The sequence below is a fragment of the Cheilinus undulatus genome, linkage group 4 (genome assembly GCF_018320785.1).
Source record: "Cheilinus undulatus linkage group 4, ASM1832078v1, whole genome shotgun sequence".
Taxonomy (NCBI): Eukaryota; Metazoa; Chordata; class Actinopteri; order Labriformes; family Labridae; genus Cheilinus; species Cheilinus undulatus.
Genome location: NC_054868.1, coordinates 54,728,600 through 54,751,567, shown reverse-complemented (window position 1 = coordinate 54,751,567; position 22,968 = coordinate 54,728,600). Strand labels below are relative to the sequence as shown.

Sequence of the window (22,968 nt, the reverse complement as noted above, 5' to 3'; positions counted from 1 at the left end):
CAGCGCTGCCCGACCTGACAGGCTCGTCCCTGCTGCAGACACTCAGCAGGTGACTCGCTCCATCACACTACGCAGCGTCTGGGAACGCCATGCCTCTCCAGTCCACGCTCTCCGGCCGGGGCTCCGGCTCTCAGAAGGCCATAGACACCCAGTCGGACGGCAAGTCCTTCGAACAGCTGAGGCGTGAGTGTCTGCAGAAGGGAGTCCTGTTTGAGGATCCGGACTTCCCTGCCACTGACTCCTCTCTCTTCTTCAGCCAGAGCTGTCCCGTCAGCATCGAGTGGAAGAGGCCTAAGGTAGGTCCAGGGTTTTCCTATTCTGGGGTCCAGGAGGCTGGGGGGAGGATCTGGGACATGCAGCATCCAAAGCAAGCAGCAGGCTGTCTGAGAAAGAGCCAGAATGTCTAAAACTATGTTTGAATGATGATTAAAACCATCTGAATGGATGTGAAGTTGAAGTTTTCATCATGCACTTTTGGTCTGGTCAAAGGTCGCATTAACCTGCAGATACTGTCGACAGATTCAGTTGTTTTTATGGTAAAACTTCTGCTTCCTACTCTCTATGGAACAGAGAAACCTACATTTGTACAGCCCAATCAATAAAAACAAACACGCTTCTTTACATACTTATTTGCATATGCATATATACGTTCATATTTTGTACATTTGCTTGCCCCGAGGGTCAGGATGAAATATAACAGAATATATCTTTACCTTAATTTCTGTGATTCAGCTATCAATAGGACCAACCCCCAAAAAATGACTCTTTTGACTGATTTCCCAGTCAGTTTGACCCTGCATGACTACTTCCTGTTTCCTGGCAAAGGCCGATCTTAAGGGTGGAAAGCTTCCTGGGGTCCAGTCTCAGTGTGGATCCCATAGAGCTTAAGAAAAATGGTCCATCCCAAGTTTAAGATAATCAGAGGTGGAAGAAGTACATGCCTACAGGGCAGAACTATCTTGTGTTTGACTGTCTTTAAGTAGAAGTCAAAGTACTGGTCTATAAATCTACTCTAGTAAAGTAAAAAGTTGGCCTCTCAAAGTAGCGAGGAGCTACGTTTGATAGGAAAATATGAGCGTTCCTGAATGAGCAGTAATCTGAATCTCCAGCCAGCTTCCTGACTATAAGGTGTGCCCTAGCCTGAAGAGAACTGAGCAGCAGTTTTAGGATGTAATGTGGAATTGTTCTCTACGTGCTACTGACAGTCAAAGCCAAACTTCTGCTCTGTTTCATGTTGTTGGCAGGAGGATTCATCTCGCTGTCTTCTTCTACTCTAATCATGCTGGTCACTTCCTCTTTGGCCAATTTACTTCCAATTACCACTCATTTATGTCTCACCAGGAAACAAGAAGTATTCTTGCAGGGACAAATTTACTCGGAAATCACTTCAAGACGCCATTTTCTTTGTTGAACATGACATATTCTGGACAAGCTTGTCAGTAATTGGCTAACAGAACGTATAAGGACAATATGACAGACCTACTAATGACTTTAACCTGCGGTCTTCTTCTACTGTGGTCACGCCGTTCACCTCCCTTTAGCTAATTCACTTCCTCTTCACTCTCATTCATGTCACAGATGTTGCCAAGTGGAATCGTGAAATATTCATGTGGGAGTAAATTGACCAGGAAATCAATGGACGAGTTGTTTTCCCGGTTTTTCATTTTGGTCACAAAAATAAAAAACAAATAACATCTTTTAAAAAAAACAAAAACATTTTTGTAGGCAAAAATGCTCTATATACAATGTATGATAAATACTGTAAATTATTGTGTAAATTATTAATGTACTGTAATGTTATTACCTTTTATTCTTACATCATAGATAGATAGATAGATAGATAGAGAGAGAGAGAGAGAGAGAGAGAGAGAGAGGGATAGATAGATACTTCTATCTACTAGTTCTTATCATAAAGCATTTTGGCCTTGTATAATACGGTAAAAAACAATGAATGGCTCTTGTTTTGACATGGAGGCTTTTATTTTGAAAAGCTTACCTTTCCCAATGGGTCACATGATTTCCTTTTCCTCAAGTATTTCATTAAATGAAGAAAACAAAAAATAGGATTAAAACAAACAAAAATTGAGCCTTTTTTTAATGTTATTAGTTTTTCCATTTTTGTGACCAAAATGAAAAAATGGAAAAATGACTTGTTTTTCTGTTTTATCCATTTCTGGTCAAAAGCGAGAAAAACAACAACAACAACAACAAAAAGCAGAATATCAAGAGTTCCTCACATTTTTCTGAGTCTGGTTTTAACCAGGAAGTGGATCTGCCAGAAAGTACACTGACTTTCCAACATTAATGACGTAGATGAGGTTTAATTGGAAGTTAATTGGCTGAAGACAGTGAACAGGAGGTCTTAAATATAACTGCCCTTAAATGTGTGGTCTAATTATTGTAAGCCTGTCAAAATACGTAAAGTTTAACAAAGAATATAGCACTCATGATTTTCTTGTCAGTTTGACCCTGCATGAATACTTCCTGTTTCCTGGCGGCATTAATGACCTAAAGGAGAGTCGTTTTTATCTAAAGGAACCCTGAAGAAAACAGAAGACCTCTGCTGTAAAAGAAACTTAAACTAATGTCACTGAGTGCCACCATTGCCATGTACTGATTATGTTGTGACAGTATCCTAGGTCATCATACTCTCAGCTTTTATATTTCTCACCTTTACTACATTTTTAAAACAAACAGCCAAAACTTGACTTTCCTTCTTGATCAATGAAGTATTTATTGGTATGTCTATCTATGTAGAGCTCTGTGTGTAAAGAGCATCAACTCTCACCAATCAAATATCCATAAATCTACATGTATTGATACTGTGTTATTTGAATGTTTAATACAAAATAAGCAGTGAGGAGTTGATCTAGCCGTGGCTGCAGAACCAGTTCTGCCAGGAGACTGTGTAAATAGAGCCAAGTACGGGGCCAGTTTCTTCAGTCGGAGCTCCTTATGCAGACTTTATCCCCACACGCCTCGCTGTTATCAGCTGTTCAAGCGTTCTGCAGCTGATTGGTTTGGACTGATCAGCCTCATGTTTGTGAAAAATGTCTCTTTAGTGTCTTGTGACACTTTAAACTTAGCAGGACGGTGCTTCCAGCTCATTTCTGGCCTCTTGAACGTTTAAAATTCCCTCAGCTCTGACCCACAATGACTGAACTATGGAAATTAACCACTCATCATCGTTACAATGACATTTCTCTCCGGGGCGTTCCTTCAGAGTAAATTTTTCAGCTGCCTGAGGTTGGTGTGTGGAGTTTTTGTGTTACGTGTGTTCCAGTGACTGGGATCTCAGGCTGATTAATATGCGGGGAATGTGAACACACCTATTGAAGGCACCTGCTGGCTCACCTTTAACTGTCATCACTTTGTTTGACTGAATGACCGTACCAGTTTTTCTTCCTGTTCTCCAGGAGATCTGTGACAACCCCAGGTTCATCGTTGGCTCAGCAGACCGCACGGACATCTGCCAGGGACAGCTGGGTTGGTACCCAAGGTTTCTGCATAGTTTTTATTTTGCTCATGTCACATTTCACTCAATTACCCATGATGCTTTGTGTGCCACCACAGGAGACTGCTGGCTCCTGGCAGCCATCGCTAACTTGACCCTCAAAAAGGATGCTCTGGCCCGCGTCGTCCCCCATGACCAGGACTTTGACCGTAACTATGCCGGTATTTTCCACTTCCAGGTACGCTGCAGACTGATGATCCTAAATGACCCTTTGTCAAGCCCCGCCCTCCTTTAAAAGTAGCTCAAAAATCTCCTGTTGCTAGGGAACTCTTCAATGGAAGCCTGTCTCAGTTTAAAAAGACAAAATTAACTGGTTAGGTAATTATAATGATAAAGTACAACCTTAAGTCATAAATAAAAATAACTCTAAGATAAAAATAATATATTTTTAAATTATGACATTTTACCTCGTGACTTTGACTCTGTTTACCAGGACTTTTAATCTCTAAATTATTTAGGAAAACTATTTCGACTTTTTATTTCAGATTTTTCATCTGCTAATTTTAACTGTTTATCTCAAAGAAGTATTTTTTTATATTATAGCCATGACTGTAAATAACATTATTATGACTTTTTATCTCATAACTATGACTTACCACCTAATGATTATGGCTTTTTATCACACAATTTTGACTTTTTATGTCATTATGACTTTTTATCTCATAACTTGACTTACTATCTAATAATTATGACATATCATCTAAAACAAAAGGACATCTTTATCTCATACTTTGAATTTTATCTCATAATAATCACTGTTTATCTCATAGACATGCCTTTTAATCACATACTATGACTTTTGATCTCCTTATTTTGACTTTTCAGCTCATAATGAAGTTTTTTATTCTCAAAATTTAAACTTACTTTCTCAAAAAATGTTTAGAATTTTTTTCTAAAATCCACCATATGGATTTTTCTATTTCTAATGACAAAAATAGGCTTCTGTATCTTCACATTTGGAACAACTGAAAATATTCTACGATTTGACTCACTCTATTGTTCTGGGTTTTTATCCTTGGTCCTCACTTTTATTATAGAATCTTACAAATGAGTTTTTATGATGGCTTTCTAATTCGACATCATTTTCGTGTTTAGAATGTTCTGCTAGTTTTTTATGATGTTGGAGTTTTATTGCTGACTGAGTTTTTCAGGGGTTCTTCTGTTGTTGGGGTTTTGTCTTTCTTGTGATGTTTTGCTGTTTGTGTTTGCTTTGTAATTGTGATTCTGCTTATTGTCAAACCACTTTGTAAAGCTCTGGTTTTTATTATTATTGATGTATAATTGATTTCCATCCATCATAAACTGGTCCTGTGTGGAGGAATCTAGACGATGTTATAATGACAGTAGGCCAGCTGTTCATATTGTAGGCTACCCAGCTAAGTGTAGATAAATGTAGGCCAGTGGGTCTAAATTCATGTGGGAAAGGGAAGGTGGCAAGGAGGAAGTTAAGACAAGTTAAGGTGTGTCGTATAAATTATTTTTAAAACTACACAACAACTCAAGTTACTTTAAGAAATTTTAAAGAGATGGGTTTTTTTTATATCGAGGTTTTGGCTCGATTTTAGATGCACCTTTGTCAAAAAATGGTGGGTGACTACATTTATTCATTAAGACTACTGATGGTAATGGTTATATTAACTGTGGGTGCAAAACACAAAATATAAAATGGGGGCATTTTTACACCTTTGAGCCAGTTTACGAGTTCATTCACTGAAGGCTAACTGTACACAAGTGTAAGCTAAGTAGTTACTATAGGCTAACTGTTCATTTACTAAAGGCTCACTGTACATTAGTGTAGGCTAACTGTTCATTTACTAAAGGCTAACTGTACATTAGTGTAGGCTAACTGTTCATTTACTAAAGGCTCACTGTACACAAGTGTAAGCTAACTGTTCATTTACTAAAGGCTAACTGTACATTAGTGTAGGCTAACTGTTCATTTACTAAAGGCTCACTGTACATTAGTGTAGGCTAACTGTTCATTTACTAAAGGCTAACTGTGCATTAGTGTAGGCTAACTGTTCATTTACTAAAGGCTAACTGTACATTAGTGTAGGCTAACTGTTCATTTACTAAAGGCTCACTGTACATTAGTGTAGGCTAACTGTTCATTTACTAAAGGCTAACTGTACATTAGTGTAGGCTAACTGTTCATTTACTAAAGGCTCACTGTACATTAGTGTAGGCTAACTGTTCATTTACTAAAGGCTAACTGTACATTAGTGTAGGCTAACTGTTCATTTACTAAAGGCTCACTGTACATTAGTGTAGGCTAACTGTTCATTTACGAAAGGCTAACTGTACATTAGTGTAGGCTAACTGTTCATTTACTAAAGGCTCACTGTACATTAGTGTAGGCTAACTGTTCATTTACTAAAGGCTAACTGTACATTAGTGTAGGCTAGTGGGTCATTTACTAAAGGCTCACTGTACACAAGTGTAAGCTAAGTAGTTACTATAGGCTAACTGTTCATTTACTAAAGGCTAACTGTACATTAGTGTAGGCTAACTGTTCATTTACTAAAGGCTCACTGTACATTAGTGTAGGCTAACTGTTCATTTACTAAAGGCTAACTGTACATTAGTGTAGGCTAACTGTTCATTTACTAAAGGCTCACTGTACATTAGTGTAGGCTAACTGTTCATTTACTAAAGGCTAACTGTACATTAGTGTAGGCTAACTGTTCATTTACTAAAGGCTCACTGTACATTAGTGTAGGCTAACTGTTCATTTACTAAAGGCTAACTGTACATTAGTGTAGGCTAGTGGGTCATTTACTAAAGGCTCACTGTACACAAGTGTAAGCTAAGTAGTTACTATAGGCTAACTGTTCATTTACTAAAGGCTCACTGTACACAAGTGTAAGCTAAGTAGTTACTATAGGCTAACTGTTCATTTACTAAAGGCTAACTGTACATTAGTGTAGGCTAACTGTTCATTTACTAAAGGCTCACTGTACATTAGTGTAGGCTAACTGTTCATTTACTAAAGGCTAACTGTACATTAGTGTAGGCTAACTGTTCATTTACTAAAGGCTCACTGTACACAAGTGTAAGCTAAGTAGTTACTATAGGCTAACTGTTCATTTACTAAAGGCTCACTGTACATTAGTGTAGGCTAACTGTTCATTTACTAAAGGCTAACTGTACATTAGTGTAGGCTAGTGGGTCATTTACTAAAGGCTCACTGTACACAAGTGTAAGCTAAGTAGTTACTATAGGCTAACTGTTCATTTACTAAAGGATCACTGTACACAAGTGTAAGCTAAGTAGTTACTATAGGCTAACTGTTCATTTACTAAAGGCTAACTGTACATAAGTGTAAGCTAAGTAGTTACTATAGGCTAACTGTTCATTTACTAAAGGCTAACTGTACATTAGTGTAGGCTAACTGTTCATTTACTAAAGGCTCACTGTACATTAGTGTAGGCTAACTGTTCATTTACTAAAGGCTAACTGTACATTAGTGTAGGCTAACTGTTCATTTACTAAAGGCTCACTGTACATTAGTGTAGGCTAACTGTTCATTTACGAAAGGCTAACTGTACATTAGTGTAGGCTAACTGTTCATTTACTAAAGGCTCACTGTACATTAGTGTAGGCTAACTGTTCATTTACTAAAGGCTAACTGTACATTAGTGTAGGCTAGTGGGTCATTTACTAAAGGCTCACTGTACACAAGTGTAAGCTAAGTAGTTACTATAGGCTAACTGTTCATTTACTAAAGGCTCACTGTACACAAGTGTAAGCTAAGTAGTTACTATAGGCTAACTGTTCATTTACTAAAGGCTAACTGTACATTAGTGTAGGCTAACTGTTCATTTACTAAAGGCTCACTGTACATTAGTGTAGGCTAACTGTTCATTTACTAAAGGCTAACTGTACATTAGTGTAGGCTAACTGTTCATTTACTAAAGGCTCACTGTACACAAGTGTAAGCTAAGTAGTTACTATAGGCTAACTGTTCATTTACTAAAGGCTCACTGTACATTAGTGTAGGCTAACTGTTCATTTACTAAAGGCTAACTGTACATTAGTGTAGGCTAACTGTTCATTTACTAAAGGCTCACTGTACACAAGTGTAAGCTAAGTAGTTACTATAGGCTAACTGTTCATTTACTAAAGGCTCACTGTACATTAGTGTAGGCTAACTGTTCATTTACTAAAGGCTAACTGTACATTAGTGTAGGCTAACTGTTCATTTACTAAAGGCTCACTGTACACAAGTGTAAGCTAAGTAGTTACTATAGGCTAACTGTTCATTTACTAAAGGATCACTGTACACAAGTGTAAGCTAAGTAGTTACTATAGGCTAACTGTTCATTTACTATAGGCTCACTGTACATTAGTGTAGGCTAACTGTTCATTTACTAAAGGCTCACTGTACATTAGTGTAAGCTAACTGTTCATTTACTAAAGGCTTACTGTACATTAGTGTAGGCTAACTGTTCATTTACTAAAGGCTAACTTTACATTAGTGTAGGCTAACTTGTTACTGTAGGCTAACTGTTCATTTACTGACAGCTAGCTGTACAGTAACTGTAGGCTTACTTGTTACTGTAGGCTCAATATTCATTTGCTGTAGGCTAACTATACATTTTAGCTAACCATAGCCCATGTTTCCATTTCCATTGTCTTCTCATTTGTACAGTTGTTTGCTGGTTTTAAGAATAGGGCTGCTGGAAATGTCAGGGCCTTTAAATTACCTCAACCTGATACTGGTTATTAAATGTTGTTTCTGTATTTTTTACCCTTTGAATTCCTTTTATGTAGCAATGGTGCATTATTAAATAACTTTTGCAGAAATGAATATATTCTCTGAATCTGTTCTAGTTCTGGCAGCACAACAAATGGCTGGACGTCGTGGTGGACGACCTTTTGCCATCGGTCAGAAATAACCTCATCATGGTTCACTCGGCCTCCAACAACGAGTTCTGGAGCGCTCTGCTGGAGAAAGCCTACGCCAAGTAATCGCACTTCTTTATTCTGAACATAAAAGTATCACTATCACAAAGTGACTGATCCTTGTGAAGGTCAAATAAAGGACCATTTCAAATGAACTGGGTTCCTCCTCTGAGGAGCACGAATGCTGTCTTTTTTCATCTTTCCTCTTCTTGGTGGATTTGCTTACCTACTACATGCATTAGAGCCTTTATTCATGTTTATTTCAGACTGCATGGCAGCTACGAGTCCCTGAAAGGCGGCAGCACTATGGAGGCCATGGAGGACTTCACAGGCGGTGTGGGTGAAATGTACGATACCAAGGACGCTCCAGACAACTTTTATTCTGTCATGAAGAAGGGCAAGGACAGAGGATCTATGATGAGCTGCTCTATCAATGTAAAGACCCCAAAGGAACTGTTCATACCAGACATGAGTTTACAGAAATATTGCCTCTGTTCTAAAACTCTGAATGTTTTCTACAGACCTCCAGCTCTGCAGAGTCAGAGGCCAAATTACCCAACGGTCTGGTGAAAGGACACGCGTACTCCATCACAGGTCTGGAGGAGGTAAGACTCACTAAGGCCGAGGCTACTTGTAGGATTTTATTTTTGGAAACGGATGTTTCCCTCCTCTGAAAAAATAAGTAATCTTGTCGGAAAAGAACCACCTTCACAGAAATTTTTAAAGAAAAATGCTTGATTTAATTCAAAACCCCAACACGTTGTTTTTTTTTTTTTTTATCATAACGCAGGTGAGTCATTTTTGACCCTCCGATAATAGAACTAAATAAAAAAACTGAATGTTTTATTAATTCAGACATTCCAGTGTGTATTTGTGTAAATTTCAACATTTCGTACCTTTAAGCAAAACAGCCAAGGGTCTCAAATCAGTAAATCCCAGTCTTGGACCTCTAAAAGTTAAAACTACCCCAGCCAAAGTCTGTGTGTGTGACCTTTCTGTCTGGTTTTCAGGTGAACTATAGAGGGCGGAAGGTCAAGTTAATCCGCATCAGGAACCCCTGGGGTCAGGTCGAGTGGAACGGCCCCTGGAGCGACAAGTAGGTGTCAAGAGTACCTAAAAAATACCTAAAACAATGTTTTTACAGTGAAACCAGTGGTTTAATGAGATAAAATGACACTGTGGTTTAGCCAATCAGCAGCGACCTAAGGTTGGAAAAAAAGCCAACCCAGAGGCTGTTCACATCCACACCCAACAATAAAATATGGGATGTAGAAAATACTGGATCCTCTTCCTCCTGGATCCACTAAAGCTCAAAAACATTCCATCCTTGATTTAAGAATGATTTTATCCTTCTAGTTTGTCAGCATTCCAGCCCTTTCTCTTAAGATTACATTATTCTCAAGAGCTTGTAAAACATTATTTCCACTGCCTTAAAGGATGATGTCATCCATTAAAGCTTATAAAGCATTCCATCCTTGCCTTCAAAGATGCTGTCATCCTTAAAACTAATAAAACATTCTACCCTTGCCTTCAAAGATAATGTCATCCTTAAAACTTATAAAACATTCTATCCTTGCCTTCAAAGAAAATATCATCCTTAAAACTTATAAAACATTCCACCCTTGCCTTCAAAGATATCATCCTTTAAATTTATAAAACATTCCATCCTTGCCTTCAAAGATTTTATCACCCTTTAAAGCTCATGAAACATTCCATCCTTGCCTTCAAAGATAATATCATCCTTTAAAGCTCAGAAAACATTCCATCCTTGCCTTCAAAGATAATATCATCCTTTAAAGCTCATAAAACATGCCATCCTTGCCTTCAAAGATAATATCATCCTTTAAAGCTCATAAAACATTCCATCCTTGCCTTCAAAGATAATGTCATCCATTAAAGCTTATGAAACATTCTCTCCTTGCCTTCAACGATTATATCATCCTCTCAAGCTCATAAAACATTCCATCCTTGCCTTCAGTGATGTCATCCTTTAAAACTTATAACCCTTACCCAGGAACCGTAGCTTTATCACACTTCCACATTGGATCCTTCTTCTAACACTGATGCCACTGCCTGGTTAGATGTTTACTGTTTTCTCCTGTTTCAGGTCTGGAGAATGGGATTATGTGGACAAAGCAGATAAAAATCGTATTCTGCAGAATTCAGATGACGGAGAGTTCTGGTGAGTTGAAATCATGACTGTGATCCTAGTTAGCCTTCCCCTTTACTTTGGCGTGAGCTTCCTTTTCCAACCATGGAGGTGGATGCTCTCAACAGACTGTTTTTTTACTGTAGGATGGACTTTGAGGACTTCAAGAGGAACTACGACAAAGTGGAGATCTGCAATATGACCCCGGATGCTCTGACTGACTCGAAGCGTCACTGGGAGGTCAACATGTTTGAGGGAAACTGGATCCGTGGATCCACAGCTGGCGGCTGCAGGAACTACATTGGTGAGAGAGAGACACCAAAATAAAACTTTTTTTCAACGATTCACTGAGTTCAGTGTTTCAAAATTGGTCCGAAAGTAGCGAAAATGGGTGAGAAGTGCCAAAAAATGCGTTACAGGTGGCAAAAAAATAGCCCAAAAGTGGCAAAAACGTGGCAAAAAAAGAGTGAAAAGTGACTAAAATGGGCAAAAAGCAGTCAGAAGTGGCAAAAAAAATAGGAAACAGGTGGTATGTAATGGTAAAAGGTAGCTCAATTGGGCATAAAGTGGCAAAAAATGGTGAAAAAGGGCAAAAATTGTTAAAAAAAAGTGGTAAAAAGAAAAGGCAAAAATTTTGGAAAAAAGGAAACAAATGATATTTAATGGCAAAAGGTAGCTTCTTTGGATGAAAAGTGGCAAAAAAAAATGTAAAAAATGGGGAAAAAATGGGATAAAAGTGGCAAAAATTGGGAAGAAATGTTAAAAAGAAGTTGCAAAAATGGGCAAAAAGTAGCAAAAATGGGTGTAAAGTAGCAAAAATGGGTGAAAAGTGGCAAAAATGAGGAGAAAAATTGTAAGAATGGTCAGAAAATAGCAAAAATGGGTGAGAAGTGACAAAAAATGAGTTACAGATGGCAAAAAATGGTCCAAAAGTGGCAAAAAAAAAGAGTGAAAAGTTACTAAAATGGTCAAAGAGCAGTCAAGTTTTAGCTTATGGTGATACAGGATACAGGTCTGGATACCTTTATGTAGAGGAATAAAAATTGTCGTCATTATAGGCTCTATGAAGATGACATCACGCTGTAGTGGAAAACTCCACTTTGGGGGAAAAGTAGAGATTTCTGCATAGAGAAACTCTACCAAAAGGCTATGCTTGAGCTGTTTATGACTATGCTAAGAGTTCAAATTGAAGGAAAAAAATAAAAGTGGCTGCCACAATGCAGTGGCAGCAGGCAGGAATTAGAAAAGAAAGCCTGGATGAGTGGTGTGAAAAATGGCAAAAGGAGGTTAAATGCAAAAAAAAAAAAAAAAAAAAGCTGCAAAAATTGGTTAACTGTGGCAAAACTTTGGTAAAAAGTGGCAAAAAATGGTTTTCAAGTGGCTAAAAAAGTGGCAAAATTGGGTTAGAATTTGCATTTAATGAAAAAGTCCAAAAGTTACAAAAAGTTGTGAAAAAATGGTAAAAAAAAAAAAAAAAAAGGCAAAATGGATTTAGGGGCACATTGAGTGGCAAAAATAGGAAAAGGTTACAAAAAAATCCTATAAACACTGAGCATTAGGCCTTACATTTGTTTTTTCTCTACATCAGCATTAACTACACTGGTTTAAATAAATCTGTCCCTCTATCCTCTGTGAAAATATAACATATATGTTAAAAACTTGTCACTGAGTCCCTGCTTTGGGTAAATACTCTGTCGATATGAGTTGCTGTCAGTCCCTGACCTCCTTAAGAAGCTCTACGTCTTTAACCTGCAGACACATTTTGGACGAACCCACAGTTCAAGCTGAAGCTGGAGGACGCCGATGATGAGGACGACATGTGCAGCGTGGTGATCGCTCTGATGCAAAAAAACAGGAGAAAGCTGAGGAAGGAGGGCCTGGACCTGGAGACCATCGGCTTTGCAGTGTACGAGGTCAGACAACACCCAAATATCTAGAGCCACTTATTTTCCTTCTTACTGTGTCTCATGATAAAAGAAAGAAACGTCTAAGAGTTTCCTCTGCAAACTACAAAACAGCGCTTCAGGAAAACTTTTTAGATTTGAAAGGAAATCACAGAACACTGCTTTCACTGTGCTTCAGGTTTATTGTAAAAAAAATCAAGCATACAGTGTATCAAAAAGTTATAAAACTGGTGCTTGAGTGTCTAAAAGTTATAGTTTTATGTCAAACATGTAAAAAGTGTGTCATTCTGAGAATTACAGGATTAAGTCCAAAGGGCCGGTTCATGAAAAAGCCAAAGTGGAACCAGATGAAGAGCCAGTTCTTTTTGCTGAACTGAGCTGAATGTCCAGGATCTCTGAAAAGAGCCAAAATTTCCATCACTATTAAGAAGACACAGCAACAATCATAAGGAAGACTGCTGACTGTCCAGAGGACAATCACTGGCATCCTCCATGAGGAGGGTAAGCCACAGAAGGACAGGAAGTTCTCAGAGGCTTCAAAGCATTGTCAAGGAAAGTTGACTGAAGGGAGAAGTGTAGTAAGGAAAGGGGACCAACAAACAGGGACGAGCTCAGCCTTTAGATCAGTGTTACTCAACCCTGCTCAACCAAAGAGCCAAATAGTTGAAAATACCTTTGCAAGAGGCACAATCTAAGAGGTGAAAAGTGGCAAAAACGGCTTGAAGTAGCAATGAAAATAAGTTAAAGGTGGCAAAAGTCGTCAAAAAGTAGCAAAATGGGTAAAAAGGGGCGAAAATGGGGAGAAAAAGTCGAAAAATGGTCAGAAAGTAGCAAAAATCAGTGAGAAGTGACAGGTGGCAAAAATTGTCCAAAAGTGGCAAAGATATGACAAAAAAAGAGTGAAAAGTGACTAAAATGGACGAAAAGCAGTCAAGAGAGGCAAAAATGGGCAAAAAATAGGAAACAAGTGGTATGTAATGGCTAAAGGTAACTTAGGGGGGCTTCACAAGGACTGGACTAAGACTGGAGTCAGAGGATCCAGAGCCACCACACAGGAGGGTCCAGGAAGTGGACTACAAGTATGGTGTTCTTATTGTGGAGCCAGTCCTGAACCACAAACATCATCACAGTCTCACCTGGGTTAAGGAGAAAAGGATCTGGACCGTTGTGGTCTCAGTAGACCAGGTTTAATTGTGTCTTCATGATGTTTTTGCACTGAGATAACAGAAAATGTGATGATGTAGATAAAGTAGATTCTGTAGGGTTTTGTGCCTCTTTGGTATCTTTTCTCCAGAACAAACTGCAAAAATAAACCAGTCTCTTCTACACGTAGGCCCCAGAAGGTGATGACTACCTGGACAAAGACTTCTTCCGTTACCACGCATCCAAGGCCCGCAGCAAGACCTACATCAACATGCGTGAGGTGGCGGAGCGCTTCACGCTGTCTCCTGGCTCCTATGTCCTGGTGCCCACCACCTTCCAGCCCCACCATGAGGCCGACTTCCTGGTCAGGATCTTCTCAGAGAAGAAAGCCGGAGCTGTGTGAGTGTTCAGACACCGAAACCCCTGTAGAGGATTTGAACAAAGCATTAACGAGTCAGGAATACTGAGGAAGACTTGAACCACTTTGGACTGGGGGGCTGGATCACTTTTCATTTCTCATAAATGAATGAATTCTCCTGTTTTTGGTCTGTCCTACAGGGAGATGGGGAGCAATGTTGATGCTGACCTGCCAGATGTAAGTAGATCACCGAGGAACTGATAACTAGTCATCCATCTGGAGAATCCATCAGTGTGCTGATTGCATTTTTTGTTTTTTCCAATCAGCCACCACTGCCAAGTGCTCCAGAGGAGGAAACAGACGAGGAGAAAGGCCTGAGGAGACTGTTTGACCAGCTGGCAGGAGACGTAAGGAACAGAAATATTATTTTATCAACGCAAAACCTTTGTCAATGTGACAATAGATCCACAAATGGGTAAAAAGACCAGCTTTAGCTCTGTTGGTAGCCCTAACCCTGTCAAAATAAAGGTAAAACCCCGTTATGCATGCTCATATGATTATGAAGCCTCACCTGATGAAGAGCCTTTTCACACTGCTAGTTATTGGATGAGATTTTTTGCGATGCATGCATGTAAATTTAAAGTTTTTGTCCTCTGTCGTCTCTAAAGGACCAGGCTATCTCTGTCAGAGAGCTGCAGCAGATGCTGAACGGCGTTCTCAGCAGACGTAAGTAAACGCACAGTTTACAGCATTCCTACATCTACTCTTCAAACATGTAGGTCGGTTTTTATGTCAGCCCTCTGATTGGATGGGGTTTATTCAGCCGTCATGGCTCAGATTCAAAGATGGTTAAAATGAAGCGGCTTAAATGAAACCAAAAGGCTGAGAGGAGAAAAAAAATCCTAATTCTCGCTCACTCTATCGCAGTGTTACTCAACCCCGCTCAACCAAAGAGCCAAACTGTTGAAAAATACATTTGTAAGAGCCACAATCTAAGTGGTGAAAAGTGACAATTAAAATAAGTTAAAGGCGGCAAGGGAGACAAGTGGCAAAAAAGGCAGATAATGGCAAAAATGTGTGGGAAGTGACCAAAAAATAAGTTAAAGGTGGAAAAAAATGGTCCAAAAGTGGCAATATCAGAACGAAGTTGGGAAAAATGGGCAAAAATCAGAAAAAAGGTGGGAAAATGGGCAAAAAGTGGCATTAAATGCAAAAGGCAGCTTAAATCTGCAAGAAGTGGCAAAAATAGGCAAAAAGGGGCAAACACTAGGGGAAAAGTGGCTAAAATGGGGAGAAAAGAGGCAAAAAAGGCAGAGAAGTTGCAAAAAACTGAGCTGCATTTGGCAAAAATGGTCCAAAAGTGCCAAAAACAAGGCAAAATAGAGTGGAAAGTGACTCAAATGGGCAAAAATCAGAAAGACAAAGGTTGAAAAATCGGAATAAAGTGGAATTTAACTGCAAAATGCAGCTTAAATGGGTGAGAATTGGCAAAAAGGGAAAAAGTGGCAAAAATCGCAAAAAGTAGGATAAAAGTGTCAAAAATGGGTGAAAATGACAAAAAGAAGTGGCAAAAATGGGCTAAAAGTGGCAAACACAAGGAGAAAAGTGGCAAAAAGGGCAGGCAGTGGCAAAATGGGTGAGAAGTGGTAAAAATATTAGTTACAGGTGGCAAAAATGGTCCAAAAGTGGCAAAAAGTGAATGAAAAGTGACTAAAATGGGCAAAAATTAGTAGAAAGGTGGGAAAATGGGCAAAACGCATCAAAGAGTGGCAAAATGGGAAATAGGTGGCATTTAATTGCAAAAGGCAGCTTAAATGGGAGAAAAGTGGCAAAAAAGTGGCAAAAAAATTCAAAAAGCTGGATAAAAACATCAAAACAAAGTGGCAAAAGTGGGAATAGTGTTCCAAATTAAGACAAAAGAGCCACATGTGGCTCCAGAGCCACATGTTGAGTATCGTATTTGCATGTAAACACACTGACTGTGAATCCTTCAGCTGAATGATCTTCCACTGTTGATCCGTCTGTGTTTGCAGGAAAAGAGATCAAATTTGAAGGCCTGAGTCTGAGCACCTGCCACAGCATCATGAACCTGATGGACGTATCCTAACACACCGCTGGAAAATATGAGCCTCAACTGCTCAGATTTTTCTGCTAAAACACACGTTACATACATGATCCCTTCACTTTAGTACATCCTGTGAAAGAAGGCTTTTAAAACAGCAAAGTTTCTACCAGAGACTAGAGGAAAGGAGAGTATTTGTCCTTGACAGAGAGCCAGGTGGACGGCACGGGAAAGCTGGAGTTCCAAGAGTTCAAGGTCTTCTGGGAAAAGATGAAGAAGTGGATCGTGAGTACCGAGTCATGAATCTAAAACCCTGCTTTGCCAAGAAGATTATGTGCTATTATTCCCTGGGGTGGCACAAACCTGGTACATAATATTACCCCAATTCCAAAAAGTTGGGTCGCTGTGTGAAATGTAATTGAAAACAGAAAACAGAAAACAATGATGGACAAATCTCATAAACCCATATTTGATTCTCAATAGAACAGAAACTACATATCTGATGTTAAACTGAGACATTTTAACATTTCAGGAAAAATATCAGCTCATTGTGAATTTGAAGGCAGCAATGCATCTCAAAAAAGTAGGGATGGGGCAACAAGGTAAAGTAAGAAGGATGGAAATGTAAGAGGAACTACACAGCTGGAGTAATTTACTACTAATTATTGAGGTGTAAGCTGCCCACGCCATAGGCACCAATGCAACCCCATACCATCAGAGATGCAGGCTTTAGACCTGAGCCAGGAGAACAAGCTGGATGCTCCCTCTCCTCTTTAGTCCACAGGACACGGCGTCTGTGGTTTCCTCTGACCACTAGTGTTAACTAGTATTTTTAATTTTAGTTTTAGTTTTAGTCCCATTGTATCATTCTGTCCTTTTTAGTTTTAGTCTAGTTTTAGTTGACGAAAACTCAAAACATTTAAGTCTAGTTTTAGTCTATAAAAAGTCCTCACAGTTTAGTCTTTACTTTTAGTCCAAGCATTTATTTTCTTGTCTAAATCTGGTACCAAATCATGGTACCATGATCATGGTACCCATCTTTACTTCTGAGAGACTCTGCCTCTCTAAATGCCATGGGAGCAAAAGCAATAAAATGGTGTTTTCTGGACGTTTGACTGTAAGGGTCGGCTCTTTTCAACCTTCTGATCGCTCCCTGGCTGCAGGCTTGTGAAGGAGCAGCATAAAGCAGAAGTAGCCCAGTGTTGAACTCCAGGACTTGAGTAACTGTTCCTGGTGAATTATCCCATGGCTGTAAATCAACAACAGTCTTGTCAGTCATGTGGTGAGTTGTTTCTGTGCAGTTCAGGGTGATAAAGGTGAACTCTTCTTGTTGCAGATGCTCTTCCTCTCCTTTGACACGGATCGTTCTGGAAAAATGTCGTCCTATGAGCTTCGTATTGCTCTCAAAGCTGCAGGTAAGAAGGACAGGAATATAAGCACGTCTTTGTGCTTCAATGCAAGGGACAGGATTTATTAATGAAAGGAGAAAGGACAGGGAGAAAATACAGTACCTATAAAAAGTTTAACCCTTTTGGATGTTTTACTTTTTCACTTATTTTATAAATCAATCATGGTCAATGTTTTTTTTTTTTTACCCCCAAAACCCTTTTTAATGTCAAAGTAAAAACAGATTTCTACAAAGTAATGCCAATGAAATAAAAATCTGTAATGTAAATAAGTGACTACATAAATATTCACCCCCTTTAAATTGACTGAGCTAATCCAGCAGAGGTCCATACAGTTGGTGCTAGTAGTCTCACAGTTAGAGAAATGGGGATCAGCTGAGTGATTGTAGCATAAAGACACCTGTGTCTGGAAGGTCCAGTCACTTGTTCATCAGTATTCCTGGCTACCATTACACCATGAAGACAAAAGAACACTCAGAGAAAAGGTTAGTGAAAAGTCTAAGTCAGGGGATGGAGACAGAAACATCTCCAAGTCTCTGAACATCCCCCAGAGTTCAGTTAAATCCATCATGAAGAAATGAAGGAATATGTCACATGTGTAAATCTGCCTAGATCAGACCGTCCTCACTAACTGAGTGGGCGTGCAAGAAGGAGACTAGTGAGAGAGGCCACCAAGACACCTATGACTACTCTGAAGGAGTTCCAAGCTTCAGCAGCTGAGATGGAGAGACTCTGCAGACAACAACTGTTGGCCGGGTTCTTCACCAGTCAGAGCTTTATGGGAGAGTGGCAAAGAGAAAGACACTGTTGAAGAAAACTCAGATTCAATCTGGACTAGAGTTCACCAGAAGGACTGTGGGAGACTCCATGGTCAAGAGGAAGAAAGTTCTTTGGTCTGATGAGACCAGAATGGAGCTTTGAGACCATCAGACAAGACGCCAAACACTGACATCAGCACAAACACACCATTCCCACTGTGGAGCATGGTGGTGGCAGCATCATGCTGTGGGGATGCTTCCCAGCAGCATCATGCTGTGGGGAAGCTTTTCAGCAGCCAGCCCTGGAAGGCTTGTAAAGGTAGAGGGTAAAATGAATCCTGGAGGACAATCTTCTTCAGTCTGACAGAGAACTACGGCTTAGAGAAGATTTATTTTCTAGTCAGACAATGAGCCGAAGCATCCAGAGAAAACTACACAGAAATGGTTTAAAGACAACAAGCAGAATGTTCTGGAGTGGCCGAGTCAAAGCCCAGATCTCAATCCAGTAGAGACTCTGTGGCTGGACTTGTAAATGGCTGTTCACTCCTGATCCCTGATCATCCTGACAGAGCTTGAGCAGTTTATCAAAGAAGAATGGAGTAAAATTCCAGAGTCCAGATGTTTGATCCTGACTGAGACCTATCCACACAGACTCAGAGCTGAGACTGCAGACAGAGGAGACTCTACTAAAGACTGAGTAGAAGGAGGAATATTTATGCACTCACTTATTTTACATTACAGATTTTTATTTAATTGACATTACTTTGTAAAAATCTGTTTTCACTTTTACATTAAAGAGGATTTTTTAATAACTTTTTTTGTAAAAAGAAAAAAAAGGCAAATTATATTGACAATGATTGATTTTTAAAATGAATAATGGTGCCTTTAATAACTTTCTACAGTGAAAACACACAGTTGTATCATCACAAACAGAAGTAAACCAGACTGCTAGGTGGAAATTCTTCCTCTATTCATCATCAGGCTGAAAGAAAATGGTTGCATTTGTTTGTGTAGAAGTTCCCTCACACTTCTGACCATCACAACAGAATAAATCAGGGAGGAAAAACACTGCAATATCCCTTTAAATCTTTCAGCCCTAGTCAGGAATGACTGATGTTGGATTTGTAATTGTAGTGTTTTCTAAATCTCGGTTTTCCTGCAGGCATGCACCTGAACAACGATCTCCTGCAGCTGGTCGGCCTGAGGTTTGCAGACAATAAATACGACATCGACTTCGACGACTACCTCACCTGCATCGTCCGACTGGAGAACATGTTCCGTACGTCACAGACCATGTTAAACCTTCGTCCACATTACAACCATGACGTTAACATCTAAAATAGATAACTAGTTATCATTGTAGAGACGTAGGAAGTTTTCTGCCTCTTTGTGCTGATGTACCGTCTTTTTATGATCCAGGAGTTTTCCAGGCCATGGATGTAAACAAGCGGGGCCGTGTGAAAATGAACATCATGCAGGTAAAAGCACATCTTTAATCTCTGCAAACACCTGTCAGGGTTTGTTTAGGTACGCCTGTTCTACCAGGAAGACGGATTCATTCAGGATGTTTTTCTAGCCCTGAACATGGAGCCAATTCTGAACTTCTGTTTCTCTCCGTCTCTCAGTTCCTGATGTTGTCGATGAACGTCTGAGGAGAAGCAAACTGACGCCGCCAGAAGAACAAAACCAGGCAATAATGGTGCAATTTGGATTTTCTTTTTGGAGCAGCCGATTCTTAACATCTGTATTTTTTTAGCTGATAATGTGAGATGTTTTCTGAGGGATCGCATGTTTAAGTTTACAAACTTAGCTTTGGACTAAAGAGTTTTATTTTCTCTGCTTTCTGCATCAATTAAATACATTTGGAATAAAATGTCTGCCTTTGTTTTTGTGTAAAGTCTCAGTACTTTACAGTTTTCTACTAAAAAAATGTAATTTTTGCACTCACAACAAATACAATTTTTTGACTCTTAAGGCTTTTCTCCACAGAGGTATTTTTTATCCATGAATTCTGCACATAAAAAACAATCTGATTTTAGTAATGTTTGAACACTGACGGCAAAACTTTCATCTGTCTTTTCCCCCCAGAACAGTATGGAAGAAGATCAGTGCCACCGAAAGAAACTGAGATGCAACATTTCTTTTTACTTGTGAGAAAAGTCAGAATTCTGAGATTAAAGTCAAAATTCTGAGACCAAAGTAAGAATTCTAAGAAAAAAGTCAGACTTCTGAGAAAAAAGTCAGAATTCTAAAATCAAAGTTAGAATTCTGAGATCAAAGTTGGAATTTTTAGATCAATGTCAGACTTCTGAGATCAAAGTCAGAATTCTAAGAAAAAAGTCAGAATTCTGAGAAAAAAGTCAGAATTCTAAAATCAAAGTTAGAATTCTGAGATCAAAGTTGGAATTTTTAGATCAATGTCAGACTTCTGAGATCAAAGTCAGAATTCTAAGAAAAAATTCAAAATTCTGAGATCAGAGAATTCTAAGAAAAAAGTCTGAATTCTGACTTTATTTTTTAAATTCTGACTTCAATCTTAGAATTCTGAATTTGATCTCAGAATTTTGACTTTTTTCTTAGAATTCCGACTTTTTTTCCCACAAGTATAAAAAAAAAAAAAAAAAAAAAAAAAAAGGTGTGTCTCAATTTTTATTCGCAGTGGCCCTTATTCTGTTCCTTAGAACTGGACCAGTCCAGGTTGCAGGTATTCATCCATCCATCAGTACAGCCCCGCTGAACCTGGAGGTCTAACAGTGAGGTGCTCTGTCTTTGTGAGAAGTGGCGTACGCCAACCTCAGACCTGATCTATGCGATGTTTTACTAAGAGACCACTGGTCTGCTCTTATGTAGAAGAACTAGGACTGTCAAAGGACTACATTTTCCATTTTACACTTGTGATTTACCCCAGAATTTCTGTAGTTAATCGCAATTAATTTCATCCTTTTTTTAAAATCATATTTTTAAAATTGGACCTATTTTGCATTCAAAACAGTTTTTATCATTTTTATTTTCTTTAGGCCTACTGACTGAAACTAAGGCTAACTGACTTCCTGTTAGCACACAGAATTTTCTCATAGGCAGGCTGACGATTATGGCATGAAAAGGAACTTGTATGATACCATACGGTTCAGATGACCTCTGATTTTTCCACTGAGCTGTCTGAGAGTTTTAAAGGTAAATGAGACGTAAAGGAGCAGAGGTGGACTGATTTTAAATGACTGTAGCTGCAGGGAGACGCTGGTGTAAATGGACTAAAGAGTGTCAGCTAGTTTTAGTGTTGTGGAGTAAAAAAGATTATTGGTTAAGTGTAAGAGGAAAACTGCTTCGTGTTAAGATAAAAACACTTAAATACACTTGTCTATGTTGTGTGACATTGACCTGCTTGTGTGTTGTTTTTGGGAGGTTATAAAGAAGCAGACGATCACTCATAGCAGTGAAACAGCCTTCTTCAGAGAGAAGCAGTGCAGACTTCTGATTGTAGGTTCTGGTTTAGAGGGATTGTTTTTAGAAGAAAAAATGTTGATGGAACTGGAAAAACTGGATGTGAAACCTTTGATAGTCACTGGAGTCTGAAGTGAGAAATGGAAAACAGCAGTGTGTGTGGGTGGAAGCTGTTCTCACTGCAGATCTCTCCTTACCAAAGCAGCTCTATTATTATGCAGAGCTCATTAGAATATTACCACACCTCTCAGTCCTGACAGGTTTGATTTCCTGCTAGAAAGGCCCGGAGACAGTCGACGCGTCTGCAACCTTCATTTTACACAGATGTTGAGTCTCCAAATACGACAGACCAGCTGAAGCAAAAATCTCTGATTTTGTGTTCGAATGAGGCTCCAGGAAGCGTTGGTGGTTTAGTAATCAACATCATTTGACCATGGTCACTAACATCCACGGGATGATAGGGAAGCCACTGTACTTAAATATGTTTTTTGTTTTTTTAGTTGAATTTAAACAGACATTTTAAGTGTAGGAAAGTATCTAGTACTAGGATTTAATTATGATATAAAGTCAGAATTTTGAGTTAAAAAATCATAATTATGATATAAAAAAAAGTCAGAACTCTGAGATAACAAAAATCAGAATTAAGAGATAAAAAGTCAGAAATTAGATAAAAAGTCATAATGATGTTATAAAAAGTCAGAATTGTGAAATAAAAAAATCAGAACTATGAGATAAAAAGTCAGAAATGAGATAAAAATCATTATTATGATAAAAAAAAAGTCAGAATTATGAGATTAAAAAAATCAGATTTATGGGTTAAAAAGACAGAAATGAGTTAAAAGTTATAATTATGAGATAAAAAATCAATTATTAGTTAAAAAGGCATGATTATGAGTTAAAAAGTCAGAATTGAGTTAAAAAAGTCAGAAATGAGTTAAAAAGTCATGATTATGAGATTTTAAAAAATCACATTGTATAAAAAATTCCTAATTACATGAAAACAGTCATAATAATGAGATACAAAGTCAAGATTATGAATCGGAAAGTCAAAATTATCACATAAAAACTTATAATTGACTAAATCACTTTTTATCTGATAATTTTGACTTTGTATCTTTTAATTATGATTTTTTTTATCTTATAATTTTAAATTTTAGTCTTTTAATTATGACTTTGATTTTTTTTTTAATTTTCTTACTTCCACATTTTGCTTTTTTAAGTGGCAGAAATGGGCTTCCATCTGCCTACAATGAAAATTGTGTTTTTATTTAATTTTTCTTTATAATTAGTGTCATTATTGTATCAAAAGTGACTAAATGAATCAGTCA

At 38.5% G+C, this 22,968-nt stretch overlaps 1 protein-coding gene across 1 annotated transcript; it reads left to right on the top strand.

Annotated features, from left to right (window-relative positions):
* capn9 (calpain 9) lies at positions 1-20,039 on the top strand. The gene is made up of 20 exons (XM_041785915.1): positions 1-296; positions 3,417-3,486; positions 3,574-3,692; positions 8,348-8,481; positions 8,686-8,854; positions 8,941-9,024; positions 9,430-9,515; positions 10,527-10,601; positions 10,715-10,872; positions 12,324-12,481; positions 13,806-14,014; positions 14,174-14,210; positions 14,300-14,380; positions 14,642-14,699; positions 16,007-16,071; positions 16,252-16,320; positions 17,372-17,450; positions 19,362-19,478; positions 19,619-19,677; positions 19,825-20,039. The coding sequence occupies exons 1-20, from the start codon at positions 90-92 to the stop codon at positions 19,849-19,851; spliced, it is 2,061 nt and encodes a 686-aa protein (XP_041641849.1). The 5' UTR covers positions 1-89; the 3' UTR covers positions 19,852-20,039.
* The last annotated feature ends 2,929 nt before the right edge of the window (positions 20,040-22,968 follow it).